The 17,288-nt window shown below is 41.2% G+C and overlaps 3 protein-coding genes and 1 non-coding gene across 4 annotated transcripts; 3 read left to right on the top strand and 1 right to left on the bottom strand.

Annotated features, from left to right (window-relative positions):
• Positions 1 to 6,606, top strand: kri1 (KRI1 homolog). The gene is made up of 18 exons (XM_030058137.1): positions 1 to 198; positions 339 to 415; positions 768 to 873; positions 966 to 1,065; positions 1,152 to 1,212; positions 1,318 to 1,367; positions 1,450 to 1,540; positions 1,884 to 1,961; positions 2,092 to 2,201; positions 2,351 to 2,579; positions 2,908 to 3,078; positions 3,223 to 3,301; positions 4,039 to 4,148; positions 4,308 to 4,470; positions 4,971 to 5,101; positions 5,540 to 5,604; positions 5,709 to 5,804; positions 5,911 to 6,606. Exons 1-18 carry the CDS (start codon positions 114 to 116, stop codon positions 6,416 to 6,418), a joined length of 2,310 nt encoding a protein of 769 aa, XP_029913997.1. The 5' UTR covers positions 1 to 113; the 3' UTR covers positions 6,419 to 6,606.
• LOC115364512 (Z30 small nucleolar RNA) lies at positions 5,238 to 5,337 on the top strand. The gene has a single exon (XR_003928689.1). It is a non-coding gene; the product is annotated as a Z30 small nucleolar RNA (small nucleolar RNA).
• Positions 6,607 to 7,006: 400 nt separating the features above from the next.
• Positions 7,007 to 10,980, top strand: spc24 (SPC24 component of NDC80 kinetochore complex). The gene is made up of 6 exons (XM_030058139.1): positions 7,007 to 7,300; positions 7,988 to 8,164; positions 8,450 to 8,594; positions 9,987 to 10,091; positions 10,568 to 10,644; positions 10,765 to 10,980. The coding sequence occupies exons 2-6, from the start codon at positions 8,005 to 8,007 to the stop codon at positions 10,869 to 10,871; spliced, it is 594 nt and encodes a 197-aa protein (XP_029913999.1). The 5' UTR covers positions 7,007 to 7,300; positions 7,988 to 8,004; the 3' UTR covers positions 10,872 to 10,980.
• A 1,761-nt stretch (positions 10,981 to 12,741) lies between these two features.
• On the bottom strand, positions 12,742 to 16,623 carry s1pr5a (sphingosine-1-phosphate receptor 5a). Its single transcript, XM_030058138.1, has 2 exons — positions 16,524 to 16,623; positions 12,742 to 15,573 (listed from the first exon to the last, which is right to left on the bottom strand). The coding sequence occupies exon 2, from the start codon at positions 15,235 to 15,237 to the stop codon at positions 14,032 to 14,034; it is 1,206 nt and encodes a 401-aa protein (XP_029913998.1). The 5' UTR covers positions 15,238 to 15,573; positions 16,524 to 16,623; the 3' UTR covers positions 12,742 to 14,031.
• Positions 16,624 to 17,288: the final 665 nt, after the last annotated feature.

The raw sequence follows: 17,288 nt of genomic DNA, 5'->3' as shown, positions 1-17,288 counted from the left end.
CACCGGAAGCCACGTGGTGCAGCTTTCCACATGCTTAGGTAGTAACAAGCGTAAGCCCCGTTGATTTGCGTGTCGTTTTCCTTTTATTTCAAGCGAACTGCTCCTATGAAACCATGTCAGGCAAGTCGGAGCTGAAAATCAACTCCAAGTTCGCGGAGAAATATGAGAAATACCGACAAAAAGAGGAGCTACAGAGACGTAAGTGTGTTCCTGCGCGCTAGCTAGCGTTAGCGGCGCTGCCAGGTTAGCAGAGCAGTGTGGGGGTCTGCAGATGTTAGGCTGAAACATCTCACACAGGGTGACTAATTAACAAGTGTGTGTCCTGTTTTGTCGCACAGTGAAGGACAAATATGGAGACCAAGCTGACGGGAGTGAGTCCGGGTCCACAGACTCCAGCTCTGATGACAGTGAAGTCGTAAGCATCTCTGTTGTTTGTTTTGTTTACTTATCTTACTGCACAATTTTCATCACATTTACAAACAGTGGAGTTATGGCTGATAGGATAAGGGGATTTTTCCTTGGGCTCAGTGTTGCTGCATTTAACTATTACTGTTTGGTTGTTTTATTATAATTCATGTACAGCACTTTGTTTCAGCTGTGGTTGTTTTAAAGTGCTATATAAATAAAGCTGAGTTGAGTTGAGTTAACATATCTCTCTCTCTCTCACACACACACACAGACAGAGAGAGAGAGAGAGAGACAGACAGACAGACAGACAGTGCAGCAAGCCACACTGTCACCTGACTGATCATCTTATTTGCCCACAGGAAATCGATCCTAAACTTGACCGGGACTTCTACAGAACACTGTCACTGCTAAAGAAGAAAGACCCGAAAATATATGAGAAAGATGCCAAGTTCTACTCTGAAGAAGGTACCATGAGCCATCTGTGTTGCTTTAGGCAGCATGTTCCTTTGAAGCACATTTGTTTTTGTGAGTTAATCAACTCACTCTCTGTCTTTCAGATGCGTCCGCCGCTGATGCCAGGCCCTCCACCTCGAAGACAGCAGTGAAACCCATGTACCTGAAGGACTATGAGCGTAAAGTTATCTTGGAGAAGGAGGGGTGAGTGAGCTACTGCTGCGAAAGTTTAAAAAATATTTTATGATACCACATCAACTTGACTGGTTGTTTGTTATCATTATTGCCAGTAAATATGAAGATGATGACGATGATGACAGTGAAGGTGAAGAGGCTGCCAAGAGACGAGAGGTATGCCACGCTACAAAATAATTTACCTCTGTTTGCAGGGAGGATGTGTAATGACAGTCATTGTTGTTGTAATTTAATAATCTCTTTTTCTGTTTTGTTTTTAAGAGAGCTTCATCTCCAAGTTACGTTCAAGAGCAGAAGGAGCTGAAAGAAAGGTAAGACTCAGATGGTTTTGCTTGGTAAACAACATTACCTGCAGTCTGTTTACCACTAACAACAAACAAAACCTCTCTCCAGCTTCCGTAAATTTGTCCAGGACAGTGATGAGGAGGACAGCGAAGAGGAGTCCCAGCTGCTGACGAAGAGGAGCAAAACACAGGAAGAAAAGGTCAGATTCAGTGGAGCAAATTAATACTTAATAAATGGCTTATCAGACAGAAATAGACATAAAATTAGGTGTAAACAGTCTATTCAAAAAATGTGGAAAGGAAGCACATCCCAAATTTTCAAGTCAAGGAGGGAAAAATAGTCTCATTTCACCTGTGTTTGTGTTATGCTACCTTTTAACATTTTTTGATTGCGTCCATTGGATTTTGGGTTTAATACTCCACTGAGAATCATGTTGTTGAAGCACAAACTTCCCTTCCATCAAGGTATAACAGGTGTTGTTTCACTGGACATGTCACCACCTCCACCTCGGTGCGCTCAAAACAATTTACATCTGCTTACAGGATAAAGAGGAGGCAGATTATGTGGAGTGGCTGAAAGGCCAGGCTGAGCTAGAGGGTACAGAGGAGGCACAAGACATGGTGAGTGTGTGTGTGTGTGATTAGGTGAGAATGAAAGAGAATGGACTGGGGAGAGCATAAAAATATGTTGGACAGTTAATTTTGGCTGAAACTGACAGCCTGTCCCTGGGTTTTGTCTGTGTCGAGACAGAAATACCTGCGGGATTACTGGAACGATCCAGAGTTGGATGAGAAGGAGCGTTTCTTGAGGGACTTTGTCCTTAACAAGGGCTACCTGGATGATGAAGATGACGATGATCGGTAAGCTGCCACCTGTCTGGATATTGAGTGAATTTCATGTTGTCTGTAAGTGACAGCTCTGATGTCATATAAGCACAGACCATTCATATACAGCTATATAGAAGTATGCAGCCCTGACTCTAAATGTTCCTGACTGCTGATGTGTTTAGGATCCCTACGTACGACGAAGTGGTCCAGGACGACGTGGAGGACTCCGAAGAGGAAGGGGAGTGCTTCCTGGAGCGCCAGGAGGACTTTGAGAGAAGCTACAACTTCCGTTTCGAAGAGCCGGATGCTCACCAGATCAAGACTTATCCCCGTAACATCGCCACCTCTGTGCGCTCAAAAGATGAGCGCAGAAAGCAAAAGAGGGAGGAGGTGAAAGAGAGGAAGAAAAAGGTCAGTGTATCAAAAGATAAAACAAAAAGCTCATTTGTTTGTAGTCAAGAAGGTTGATCTCCCCAAAAGAATACAGAGCTTTTTCACAGCAGGCGTTTTGACATGAAATAGCCGATAAACACAGTTGTTACTGTTGACAGTAATTTAGATTAATTTAGGTCTAAGAGAGTATTTACAGTTCGCTGGCCTGCATAACATAACATCAGAGCACATACAACCAAAAGGAAGTTCTTGCTTAGCCTGTCAATTTCAGAACAGTCATGCTCCATTGGCTAACATTTCTTTGCGCTCTCCTCTTTCTTCGCTCACTTTCCCTGAACTATTACAGGAGAAGGAACAGAAGGAACAGCAGCTGAAGCAGCTCAAGAACCTGAAGCGGAGCGAGATCATGGACAAGCTCAAAAGACTTCAGGAGCTGACGGGAAACAAGCAGCTCGCGTTTAATGAGGTTGACCTGGATGGAGATTTTGACCCACAGAAACATGATCAGCTCATGCAGGTGGGTAGATTTATACACACACACACACATCCAAATAATGTGATACAGTTAAATGATTTTATAAGACGGTCTTGGGTTTTCGGTGTTTCCTGCATTAAAAAGTTACTGTATTTTTTGTTGTTGTCGTCTCTGTCCTGATTGTAGAAAGTGTTTGGAGATGAATACTACGGAGAAGATGAGGGAGAGAAGCCGCAGTTTGAGGATGATGATGATGAAATGGAGGGTAAGCTTTGGGCAAATTGATTGTCTTGTTTTTTTTTTTTTTGCTAAACCTGTGGTGTTAATTGATAGCAGCTGAGCCTGCAGATGGTGTTAATGAAGTACTTGAAATCTACATTTTGAGTCATTTTGCACTCCAAGTACAATGATGCTGAGTATTCTGTTCAAGCCTTTATGTATCTCTTTCCAGTGAGGAGTGACTTTCATTGTGTGTTACGAAGGTGATAAAACGATTGTACATTACCTTCAGATTATAAAAGTCTGGTGTTGTATTTATATGATTTCATGATTTACAAAAAAAAAAAAAAAAGATTGCTTGGTTTTGTATGTGATGCTGCAAGGTATTATGGTAGTGTTACCGTTGATGGGTTAGCTTATTGTGAAGCTTGTGAAACAGTAGGTGCAGTTGTGCGCTGGATTTAATGTCATTTTTACCTTGTAGGTACATTTGGTTAACTCTCTGAAGCAGCAAATGGTTGGTTATGATGTTAATATTACTTCACCGCTGTTTCTTCTGTTAGTTGGTACAGTCATTGGTAACATACTTGTCTCATGTAGTTGGTTTTGTAAATACATTGCTAAAAGAGTAGAGGTGTTCGTATCCATGACAGTCATAACAGAAAACACCCTTTGTTGCCACTATACCAGTTTTCCCATGTCTCTTTCTGTATATTCTTTATCACACTGCTTCATCATTCACTCTGTTAAGGTATGATTTCTTGGTTGTTATTTGTGCAACAGAGCACTGGAACTGGGACACGTGGACAGGAGAGGGAGGAGAGGAAGAAGAATATGATGGAGAGGAGGAGTATGAAGCCGAGGAGCCCAACTGTGAAGACGCAGACTTCAATGTGAGTTGGCTCACTTTTACAAAAATCTTCATCCTGGTATTTTCTTAGTTTGTCACACACATCATGGTGCAATAACATGCTGGACATCTCTTGTGTTGATGTTTGAGGGGGTGGAGAGAAACAGAAAGTTGCTTATCAGAGTTCATTCTGTTAAACCAGATGGACGCAGACTATGACCCCAGTCAGCCGACTGCCTCCAAGAAGAAGAAGAAAAAGGAGAGGAAGAAGATGAAGAAGGAGGATATTCCACAAATGGGAAAGAAGAGAAAGAAGTCTCACTTTGCAGAGATTATCACCCAAAGCAAGCCTGTGTATGATCCCCGTAAGTGTCAGAAAACCATGTCATTCATCCAAGTTGCAGGGCTTTTTAATGCACTTCCTGTTTGCTGTTTGAATGACTAAAAGGTCAGAATAAATTCATAGTTTTTCATAGTAGGATGTCAAGACATAAAATATATTCTTGTATGTGACACATTTAGGAGAAACATGACTGATGAAATTAGAGCTGGCCGGTTATTCAGTATCATGATTCATCATTCATTTGATTTTGACGATTGTGTGTAGTGATGTGTTAATGAGACAGACTACTCTGCTATCTAAAGTGACATTTTAATAGTGATAGTGTTGGTTTAAGTTTAAAATTAAAACTTGTTTTGTGGTGCATCACACCCAACATCACCATTCAGTCCATTGGAATAAATATTAATATGATTTTAAGATGATTTTGCAAACAAGCAATTGATTTTGATGAACCATCATGGCCCAGCCCTACTCAACATTGATTGTACATTGTAGACAACTGAAGGTTTTTTTGCATTCCAGAGGAGAAAACCTTTGAGCAGTACCTGGATGAATACTACAAGCTGGACTTTGAGGACATCATTGACGACCTCCCCTGCAGGTTCCGCTACAGACAGGTCGTGGCCAACGACTTCGGCCTGACCACTGACGAGGTGAGTATGTTTTTATATGTGACATAACTCAGTGTGCTGCCTTGATTTTAAGGTGTCCAGAGTGCAGCATAATTCAAAAACAAATAGATGTAGGTTGAGTTGATGGCTGATTTAATAATGCTGCAGTTCCCGAGTTCTGCACTGATGAGCCTAGATGTGGCTGATCTGGTATTGCTGCCCTCCGGGGAACAGCTCTGACCAGGGAGTGATCTCAACTTAATCTTCTCTCTGAGCAGACCATGGAGCGATTCAGATGATGCAGCAGCAAATGCAAAATGCCCAGATAATATTGCTGTGCTGACTTCAGTGTGCATAGTGATTAACTTCAGTAATATTTGTTGGATATTCAGAATAAATGGTTAACTAAAACCGTCGTAGGTAGATTGTGTATTTAATTTACCAGTTTATGTAATCGTAGGTTTTGTTTGTCTGCTTCAGATAATAAATGCTGATGAGAAGGAGCTGAACCGATGGTGCTCTCTGAAGAAGACCTGCATGTACAGGTACTGCCTCTGTCCCTCATGAACCACCTGGGCCTTTTCTGTCAGCCCACGTCTGATCTGCCGTCTGTGGTAATTAACTAGCATATCGTGTCTCATTCTGTTAGGTCTGAACAAGCAGAGATGAGCGATTTGAAGAACTACAAAATCAAGGCACAGAACGTAAAGAAGAAGAGAGAAATTCTCAGCTCCATGTATTCTGAGTGAGTACTGGACAGTGTGCATAGCCCTTATATTGAATCCCGTGTTACTGTAGTACCACCTTTGTAAATTCTTCAACATAAATACTTTCCTGATCTGACATTACAGGGTGGATAAAGAAGTGGTGGAGGCCAAGAGCAAGTTGGGGAAGAAGAGAAGAGATCGACTGAAGAATGCCGAGAAGCAAGGCACAGCAGAGGATGGAGATGTGGCCTCCTCTGCTGATGTGGACTCAGCAGAGGAGACACCGGCCCAAACTCTTAGAGAGGCAGGAGGCAGTGCAGAAGACGAGGAGGCATTCCTGGTACCCAAGAAGAAGAAGATGAAACTCCAAGATGAAACTCCGACAGTTCCTGCTGCTAAGGACACAGCCGATGAAGGAGGCATAGAGGTGAAGAGCAGGACTGAGAGGCCCAAGTGGCCCAAGAAGAAGCACAGGCATCCAGGTGGACGCCTCATGTCAGGACCCCTCAGGGTGAAAATGGGTGGCCGAGAGTTCAGCGGACAGAGACTGAAGGCCTATGGACTGAACCCCAAGAGACTTTACTTCAAACAGCTTGGCAGGCAGAGACGGAAAGAACAGGAGAAGAAGGAAAAGCAGAAAAATAAAGACTGACGGGCAGTGCCCACACACATATTTTTTACTTTGTGTGCTGACAGACTATCCAGTATGCAAAAAGTATACATTTAAAGAGCATTTTATAAAGTGAGTAGGCTGTGAAAAAAAGTTTCCTTTTTCCAGTTTCATGGTGTCACATTGGATTTTTGAACCCAAATAGGTTTTATAATAAATTATGAAGAAAACATTTTTGCACAGTGGCATACATACATATATTTTCAATGAGTGCCTCCAGTTTGTCCACATGCTCACATTCACAGTTCAGTGATTATATATCATGAATATCTACCCTGTAATCCACAGGTGACTGAGCCTGTTGTATGTGTGATTGGACCTTGTTTCACCAGTGCTCAGTCATGTGAAAAATACAACTCTCTTTTTCAAATTCCTGGTCTGAAGTCTTGTACAACTGTAACTGTTGTGTTATTGTTGCATACATCTTGATTTCACAAATCCATGACAAACATGTTAAATTTGATTTCACGGTATAATTGGGGCTTGAAGTAAGTGCTTTTCATTCTGTTACCAAAACAAAATTATTTCTTCCTAGGAGAGCGGCCCGTGTTTGAAAGACGACCTTTGAACCGGAAGTGACGTTGACGCGCGCAGAGTGTCAATTTTTGAATCACGGAAAACAGCAGTTCTTCGCTTCAACTTTTGGGTAAACTTAGTATTTCCCCACAACACGTATGGAATATTTGAATATTTCCACCATAAACGTATAAATCATTAGATGTAAGATCGGACACATCGCGTTCAGCTTGAGTTCCGTTTACGTTTTGGAGTGTTTCTGTCATAATTTGGCTAACCACGAAGCTAACGGCTAGCGGCGGCTGGAGTATTTGTAAACACGACAACGAAGCTCAGCGGCTGTATCTGGTAAGGTACCTAATTCACTTAGACACTGCTCACCATCATGAATGTTCTCTTTTCTCTTATCTTAGCTAATTAAGTGCTGGTATTAATCTCATTTGCATTGTTTGCCAAGTTTAATACTGTTGTAAACCACGACGGGGAGCCTAACCCTAACCTCTGTAATTGACCCAATGCAGTGTTTCACATAAATACATGAATAACATAACTTTTGCGTCACATTTCATGACTTTTCCTAATTTAATGGGGGCAAGTGGGTAAACCTGAAGTTAACATGATGATATGTTTTCAATGTCCTGTGCACATTTCTGTTTCTTTATGGTTAGTTTGACCCCAGGCTGTTATAGCTGCAAAAAACAAATAAGAAATATCAATATTTTACACACATTTGCTATAGTTGTTTTGGATGACACTGAGGAACTATAACATGCCATTTATAATGTTCAAAAAACGTCCCTCTGCTTTTGGGCCCTAGTTTAACATAACCATTCCTATACTAATGTGAGAACCACTAATAGTTAATGTGACATTTGGAAGGGAAAAACATCATTCCCACAAGAACTTTTTTTTTTTTTTTTTTTTAATATAATCATTTTTCTGGTGGTTTAAATTACTGGGGTCAACATGACTCCTGTTGATGGTAAAAGGTAACATGAGGGTTTAAAAAACTCAACGTTTTTGTGTCCTGTGTAGCTGTCAGCATTTCAACAATGGCACAAGTTCAGGACTTGTTGGAGACGGGGGAGGCTCTGGTCTACATTATCAACAGCAGCCAAACTGAGAACCAGCTGAGGCAGGTGAAAGAAGCACAGCAGACCTTTTTTGACCAGCATGTAGAAACTAAGAAAATTGTGACACAGATTTTAAAAGGTAAGTGATCACATATTTATTTCCTGTTGATATGTATGCCCTTGCCTTTGCGTTATCATGACATTCTGCATGAGTGAATGTGACTTTAACATTCAAAGGTTTGGGTTAAATCTGGTCTGCACTGACAGCTCGTGTTATTTCTTGAACAAAGTGTGTTATTCATGTCTTTAAAAATGTCCACGAATTAGGCAGGTTACATTTCTTGTGCAATAACAAGTGATTCTGACCTTGATTTCTTTTTCATTTCCCCCCCTTGGTATCGTCTTCTCTGTCTTCTGTCCCCAGATATCGGCCAGACTGAGGAGAGTGTGGGTCAGAGGTTGCTGGACATGGAGGAGCAGAAGAATCAAAAGGAGCAGGAGCTGGAGAGCCTGGAGGAACAGCTGAGGCAGTACACAGCCAAAAGCCAGATGACTGACTCAGAATTACAGTATCTTTCATACTGATAGCTGTGTGTGCAGCCAGCTATTTAGGTAACATTAAGGTAAATTAACACCTACCCAAGGAAGTTTCTGTTTGGGATTTGTTTTTCGGTAGTAAGCTGGTAACTAGCAGCTTTTCTCCTTAATGTAGGTTATAAAAAGCAAAAATTAAGTCAAGCACCAAGTGCATTAATCAGCTACAGCAATCATAATTTATTATGTCTATAGTACAGCATGTGTGGACACAGTTTCTGAAGAAGGACATTGAGCATGCTTATCGAAATGTAAAAATGCAGCCCAAAGGGAATATGGAGGTGCAGTGAGGGGCGATGTATCTTCAGTACTGTTTGTTCACTGTCTTAGGGAAAATTTTAAAAATAAACAAACAGCTTAAACATAACATAACTAGATAAATACACACAGTTGACAAAAACAAAATCCTGTCATGGTTGTGGAGTCTTCACAGAGGAATAAAACACACCAAACACAGCCGTCTGGCTGTGTTTGGTGTGTTAGAGTGTATTTTTGATTTTCCATTACTCACAAAGTCATTAACATTTTCATCAGACAAAGTCCTGTGACAATTTAATATTGAAATGTGAACATGAATTTGACCTTACAGAAGGAGAGAAGCATATATGAACACAATCAAAAGGATCAGTAAATCAACATAGTAGCTGAACGAAACAGCTAAAAAAAATAACCTAAAAACATAAATCCTGTCTTGCCCTGCCACACTAACACTTTGACCTAATATCCTAGCCCAGGTGTAGTGTTTTTAATAGCTGGATGCCCTAACCCTTGCATGCATCCATCAGATCAGGAGCAAACTAGATTTGCAGGTATGTGACTGGGTGAGGCTGCTCATTGGCTCCATCTGAACTGAGCTGAATTATGCACTTCCAACACAGGTTGGGTAATATGGCCAAAAAAAATAAATCTGTCCCCCCCCCCCCCCCCCCATGATCATGTGACTGGTGATCGTGCATGCGTTGCGTGGCATGCACATTCACACAATCTGAGTGAAATGGGTCTTGCTTGACAGAGCTCTCAGCAGCTGTTATAACATACATAGTAAAAGTCTCGAATTTCCAATTTGGCTGTTTTTGCATCGATTTAAAACATACATTCAAATTCATTTATGGTTATGATTTATCACCGAGCCCTGCTTCCAGTCCTCATGACCATACAGGTGAACAAGCCAGCTTGTCTTTCTGCCTTCACCATAACCCACACACCTCTGCTGTTGATCAAACATTCACTCCAAAGATGAAGAAAGTTCCTCCACTGCTCTGAACATTGTCGAGACAGTGTCTGTAATGTCTTTTTTGTCAGTCATATACGTGAAAATCTAGCAAAAGGGCAGAAATCTTTTGTTGGTAGCCTTAACCCTCCCCCAGGTTTCTGCAGAAGGAGTTTGAGAGTCTCAGAAACGCTGAACACGAGCTTCAGAGCCTACAGCAGGAGGTTGATGAAGACACTACAGAGGTCATCCCTTCAGCAGTGTGAGTCACAGATATTTGGCTCAGATTACTTTCTCCAACAGGAACCAGCAGGCCAGGTGTTTCTGTCCTCAGTGAACACATAGACAAGACAAAGTTAATTAGAAAATAACTTCTTTTTTTTTTTTACCTGGGTAGCTCAATTCCATGTGTGAAAATACATCTGTTTAACAGTACAAGCCAAAAAATATTTTCTGGTAGGTTTTTATGTGTAATATGCATCACTTTTCCTTCTTGGAAAATCACACATTTCGGTTTAAAAATACTGAATTAAATTTGTTTTTCTGCAGTGAGAAATGATGAAGTGATAAAGAAATGTTGAGCCTATTTGAAATAAACTGTTTCAAATAAGTTTTGAGCTTCCACATCCCAGTTCTTTGTTCATTTGGTCAGAGTTGAAATTTGGTGAAATAAATACTCAATGTATTTTATTATTCCTTTTTTTTTTCTTATTGTTTTTTTTTTTTCTTGCACAACAGATTCATTGCTCAGCTGTACTACAAAGTAACGAAGATCAAGTGGGAACATGACACAGAGCCACACATTTTGAAAGGAGGTACTTTGTTTTTCATCTCTTTTTGACTACATCATCTGAGATATTTTCTGTGACAGCTGAAGTGTTAATATGTTCCTCTCAGATCATTTATTTTGTTTGTTTTTGTCTTTTCCCCTGCAGTGCACTATGGCGCAGACCTCGCCACACCCATTAACATTGACACTTCTGTGCGATCCCGCAGTGATGTCAGCGACCAGCTGTGGGGCTTTGTCAGCACTGAATGGTAGATGACGGATGGTGACTGACGTAGAGGCAGATGTCGAAATATTTGTGTACATGTTTTGTAACTTTTATATGTTCTGTGCTGTGTTTTTATTGTTCTAACAAGTAATTAAATATGTCAGAGCATCGTGTCTCTTGGTTTTTGTGGTAATACAGAAGCACAGATCTCATTAAATTTCACTTGGTAGATTTTTTATTTGTGATTGGTCGCACTGTGGCATGTCTATCACTAGATGGCGCTGCAGATCCATTTACACATTTGAAAGTGCAAATAGACACAAGGCAGTTCAGAGCAATGGGGGGCCTTTATGAAGCATGCTATAGTTCAGCATAAAAGCCCCTGTCTCACTGGTGGTGGCAGTGAATACACACATGTTCACATTCATCAAGCTGCTCAGCCCCAGTTGATGTGAGTTTTGCCTTTGAGACCCTAGATGAAAAGATATTTTGGTTTGTGTTTATTAAATTTAGACTTCATTCTTGTATACTGACAAATATATTTTAAGTGATCAAATTTAAAGGTTTAGTGGATTGAATTATAGTTAAACTTCCTGGAAAACCACTGAGTTAGAGGACTTTTTAATGTGTTTCATGAGTGGATGTGTTTCTTGTTTTTGTCTAAGTGAAAGTTAACACCTCCAACTCCTGTTCAGTATTGTTATTGGGATTTATGGTGAAGCCGTTTTGTGCTATCAAAACATCACTGCCATGCTGTAGCTGATCCGTAACAGAAAGTTTGCCGCTTGCACTTTTAAAATCTGTTGACCTCCTTTCAGTTTTGTCAAAATACAGTATCTCATAGGGAGGGCAAGGCATGATCGTGATGAAGAACAAAATGGCAGTGAAATAAAATATTGATGAAGAAAGGATGCCAGGTCAAAAGTATTTAATCTCAGCAAAACATTTAAAGGACCCAAATATAGAACCAGTGTTGTCTTTTGGGAATTTCTGCATTGCATGATTTAAATTTAATCTGTTGCCTTGACAAACAGCCAGCCCTGACAAACTTGTGTGATGAAAACTGAAACATCTCTCTCTGACATAAAAACCTCTACAATGCATATCTACAAGTGCTGCATGGCATGTGGTTAAGTGTGGGTAAGATGATGCAGAGTGCTGGAAGGTTTCATATTTTACATGAATCATATCTTGCAGAGCCACTCGCCTGCGTTTGGTTTCCTTATGGTAAGCTTGGCATTAAGTAGAAGCAGCTCATCTCTGCGTCTCTATTTGGCCACAGGCACATGCCATATCAAGTGGTTAGCTGGTGGTTTGCATAGACGTGTAGTGTCAGGAGTTTTGAAGAGGTTCAGGCACGTCTTATCTCGTCAATCGTCTGTCTTGATGAGAAGGCTCTTTCTTGAATAGTCTAAAGTAACAAAATAGACATGGCACCTGTATGCACACAATCATAAAATGCTGTTAGTTGTTAGAAGTTTAATTTTAATGTTGAGTAAAGACAGACTATCATGCTATATTAAAGGTTAGCTGGTTCCCGATAGATCTAGGTACCAGTAATAATCTGTAGTGCATTTTGTTTCAGCTCAGCACTAAGGTTGTTAAGACGGGTATCGATTTGTAGTGAAAATATCAGTCTCTTGTAAAAGGAAACACTTTATATAATCATTTGTGTAGCCACAATGATGAGTACTATATAGGTCAAATTTTATTTAATAGTAACGAATAGGAAGAATGACTAATAAAAGGTCTAGAACAGTAATTTCAGGCATTAATGGTTAAAAAAAAAAAAAAAACTACTGTGAAAACTGTTGAGGTGCTGTCTCATTCTCAGGAACAGAATTATCACACAACACAAAAGCGAGTATTGTTCACATACATTTATTTCATTGAACGTGTATATAAAACTATCATCATAACTTAGGTAAATTCTTTATTATACAAATGCTCTGATAGGTTCAGAGAAACTACGTATTTACACAGAATATTTGAAGTACTCATATTCTTCCTTTTCTTTACATTGTACATTATATACATCATGATAACAAGAGAAGTGTTGATATCTCCTCACTATTATCTAGTGACAAGCTCCTCTAGTACATTGAAACCCACACAGTCTGTGGTCTGCTTTTTGACAGGTTTCTGTAGCGTGGGTCGAGGTCACATCTGCCACAGTTCACCAGAAAAATGCATAAGTATAATGATGATAATGATGATGATGGCACAAGAGCTTTACATTATACAACAGGAAACAAGGTTCAGAGGGTTCTTGTTTTTGTCCACACGCTACAGTGAATTTTTGGCATATGACTGCTATCTTCTAGTTTACTAAGGCTGGAGGGCATAAACAAGCCTCAACTGTCAGCCTTATTGCTCTCATTCATTCATCATCCGTTGCTACATCTGTTGAAAGGACCTCCAAAGCTGTGCAAACCAACCAGCACAAGCCTCCATATGACGTCTTCTGTGCGTCTCAAGGCCACTGAGCCTCTGATCTTGGTCGAGGGGACTTCAACCCAGAATTCCTGCCGACCAAAGTTCAGATGACAGAAATTACATGGTTTTGGCAGCAGATTTTGGGCGTGGATGCTCCATGTTTGCAACAACATATCATTATGTGCTTCAGAAGGAGAGGAGATAAGGATGAGTCTCATGTTTGGTCCCTGGCCATAGTCTATCAAATCTAGAGCATAACTGGCTGTGTTTACGTCAAAACTTCCTGAAAAGGATTTTGTGATATTTTTGTGTGTACAAAGTCCAAAACAAACTAAATAAATTGGTGTTTTTCTAGAAAGGAATCCTTCTGTTTTACATCATGCCTATACTAAAAAGGGTAAGGACCAACATTTTTCATGTCTATAAAAGACAAATGTAGGACCAGTTTTCACAGTATAAACAATAAACTACCAATCACTGCACTTGAAATAAGGTATTTTTTCAATGAATACCGTTTTATGTAAATAGGCATGAAAGGTTTGGCCCAAAAGCCCTTCCTCCAGATTTTGCACTTCTCACTATCAGATACATTAAGCTTATCTCTTCATGAGGAAAATGCCACAATGATTGCAGAGTGCAACACAGCGTGATTCCTGGAGTTTTTCTCTGCTGTAGTGGATGATCTTGCCACACATTTTTAGAGAAATAACCTGGAAATGCTGGTGATTCAACTCTTAGTCCATATAGTTACTGTCAAACCCTGCCACTGAGTCATGCCTTAGACATCCTGGGGTAGATGGCTTTGATAGTAGAGGGTGTGACATTTCCAGAGGACACTGTAGTCTCCAGCCCCTCCAGTCTATGAGAGGCTGCATCAGCCTTACTAGTGCTGCACTCCAAAAATGGTATCCCGATCTTCTTCATTTTTCCTTCTTTAGTTAGGAGGCAGCGTCGGCAGAGCAGTCTAATGATGGCCTTCCTCATGTCCTTGCTGGTCAGGGTGTAGATGATAGGATTGAGAAGGGAGTTGAACATGGCTATGCCCAAAAAATAGTCTGCCTTAAACAGGATTTCACAGCTTTTCGCTGGACAACAGAAGTCAAGCAGCAGGAGGATAAAAAGGGGCAGCCAACATGCAATGAAGACTCCCACGACGATGGTGACAGTCTTCAGCAGGGCCATGTACTTCTGCGACTTGCGTTGAGAGCCTTTGCGCTGTGGACCTGAACCGAGGCGCTGAGTGTTTGACTTGACAATGCGAAAGATGCGAACGTAGAGCACCACAATGGATAGCAGGATGGCGCTGAAGACAGTAATGCAGAAGAGGATGTAACTCTTGGCATAGAGGGGGAGGACGGTGGAGCACTGGTCCAGCCGACCCATACAGTTCCAACCCAGGACAGGCAGGACTCCCAGGAACACGGACAACACCCAGCTAGCTCCAATCAGAGCAAACATCCGCCCTTGTTTGGCCCCCTGGTACGGCTTCATCCTCACCATGGTGACGTGACGCTCGATGGCGATGGCCAGTAAGCTGATGACAGAGGCAGCCAGCATGATGAACACACCCCCTTCCCTCAGAAACCACAACACCGGGGTCATCTTTAATGTGTTGGCCCCAGACGTTACAATATTCACCATGTAGGTGAAACCTGCGAGCAGGTCAGAGAGAGTCAGGTTGCCCAGTAAATAGTACATGGGCAGATGGAACTTCTTATTCTTCCAGATAGCCAGTAACACCACAGCGTTCTCCAGCACGATGAGCAGGCAGACCAGCAGGAAGGCAATCGCATCTGGTTTGAGACCGTCCTTGTATTTGTTCTCCTTCAGTTTGCCTGTGAAGTTGTAATGCTCCATGATGACCGCATTGCTCTGGTACTCACGAAACATCCTGAGCAGCTGACCCGCCGAGGAGGTGATGGGGACCGCAGACGGGGCCACTGCGGCATAGGCAGCGTGGGAAGCCTCTGTTGACATTTTTTAGCTTTGGTAAGAGCTAGATTCAGTCTTGTCTTCACTTTCTCTGATGTGTTTTTGAAGGTCGGCCCACCAAGAGGCTGTCATATAGTCCTCAGGTAATGCATTATATCTGCCTTCTTTGGAATCAGAGATGACAAACAGACACAAGTGGTGAAGTGTATTCCACAGGAAAAGATAACAAGCAACTTTTCTTCTTATTCTTTGATGTGGGATTGCGTGGTCCTCGTCTTCAACTGAAAGCCACTGGGTTTCTGCTTCGCTGATGGCTTTAGGGTTTTTCCTTTTTAAATCACAGTTGTTCAATGCCCGTGCTGTCCACTAGGGGGGGCTAACCTGCATAAAACAAGGAGCAAGCAGTTAGTATGTGGCTACAGAGCTCAAGAAATAATAATAATAACAAAACCCCATAATAATGATGTCACACTGAAAAGAGTGTAGATGAATTTTAGAAAAGCCTCTGTATATGGTAGGCCGGTTCAGTATCTATTTAATACGCTAGGTAGTGACAGTCCAACATAATGGCCGTTCTGTATTGTGACACTTTGAGGGGAGAAGAAAAAGATCAGATGTCACCAAAGTGATGATCAACAGATTTAAAATTCTGAAAAAGCTACTTGGGCTTCTGATTAGAGGGGGGAAAACATCCAAGTCATGATCCAAACAACAAAATGACCAATTTACTGCTTTTACATGAACATCTCCTTTCATCATTTATATTTACTGTATTTCTGAATGAGGCTATTAGAAGCTCCACAAGGTTTGCAGCCTGTCTTTGGTCGCATGTATGCCACCAAACAGAGGCTCGTTTCTGCATAAATGCGCATTTCTTCACGCATCCACTCACTCAAGGACAGAAAACTGAAATCTCACTCATAGATTACACTCTGTAAGCTTGCTGATTATGAACACTTAACATGTCTCAAGTTTTAGCCAATAGACAGGCAACACTGGAAATAAAGCTGCAATGCTTTGACAAACAAATGCGCAGAGGAATATCAAAGTGGGCTATATTTACGAAAAAGAAAAAACTATTTATAGCCTATAGGCTAATTATCGGTTATAAATAAAGGTTGTTAGATATAACCAAATACATTTCAGATGGATGCTTTTTAAACACCACAGCAAAAGTATAGCAGAAATTCTATAGAGATACTTTGAGTTTTAAAAAGCACCATAAAGCCCAGTAAAGTGACTATAAAGTCACTAGTGAACACTGCAAGTGCCCTTTTGAAACAGTACAGGAAAAATAATAAAGATTTTTTTTCATGGAGCAGCACACGCACCTGTGAGAAACTGGAAATATCGGCGTGAAAGTTTGAAGAAGCAGAAGAAATCCCACGGCCGGAGGAGGACATGCTCTGTCGATCACCGCAGAGCAAAGTGACATTTCAGGGTAGTGTGGGAACAGCGCTGCAGGACTCAACTTGAAGAAGTGGGCTGGTCTTACCGTTTGCCCTTCAACAATTTCTCTCTCTCTCTCTCTCTCTCTCTCTCTCTCTCTCTCTCTCTCTCTCTCGCTCTCTCTCTCGCTCTCTCTCTCCCTCATGACCTCTTCAGGCTTTTGATTTGCCCTCAGGAGGACTGGCAAGCTCGATGACAGATTATGCGCTTCTGTTTGTGTCTAAAACTGGGAGTAAAAGTGTTGAGATTTATCATTTTGCCCTCAGGTGTGTAGCAGACGCTTGGAGAATGTTTTCTCCGGTGCGTTTTCTCAGGCCGCTTGGTCCCATTTTGATGTGTAATTACAGTATATTAGGTGATCTCAGTTAGTTGCTCTTCAGGTTTGTCAGTTTGTCAGTTCAGTTTTTTTTCCTTCTCTCTCTCTCTCTCTCTCTCTCCTTCCCTCTCTCTCGCTCTTTCTCTCCTTCTCTCTCTCATATTCACATAAGAATTGTATATCAACAGGTTTATAAAAGCAATGAGTTATACAGTGGTACACCACATAATCAACAAGGAGCAAAAAAAAAAAACTTACCTTTCTGAAAATTAATTAAACCCATGATGACTCATATGGGCCTGGCACCAAGCCTTGCAGAGATGTTAACCCT

This window comes from Myripristis murdjan, chromosome 8 (genome assembly GCF_902150065.1).
Source record: "Myripristis murdjan chromosome 8, fMyrMur1.1, whole genome shotgun sequence".
NCBI lineage: Eukaryota > Metazoa > Chordata > Actinopteri > Holocentriformes > Holocentridae > Myripristis > Myripristis murdjan.
This window is presented reverse-complemented; position numbering and strand designations above follow the sequence as displayed.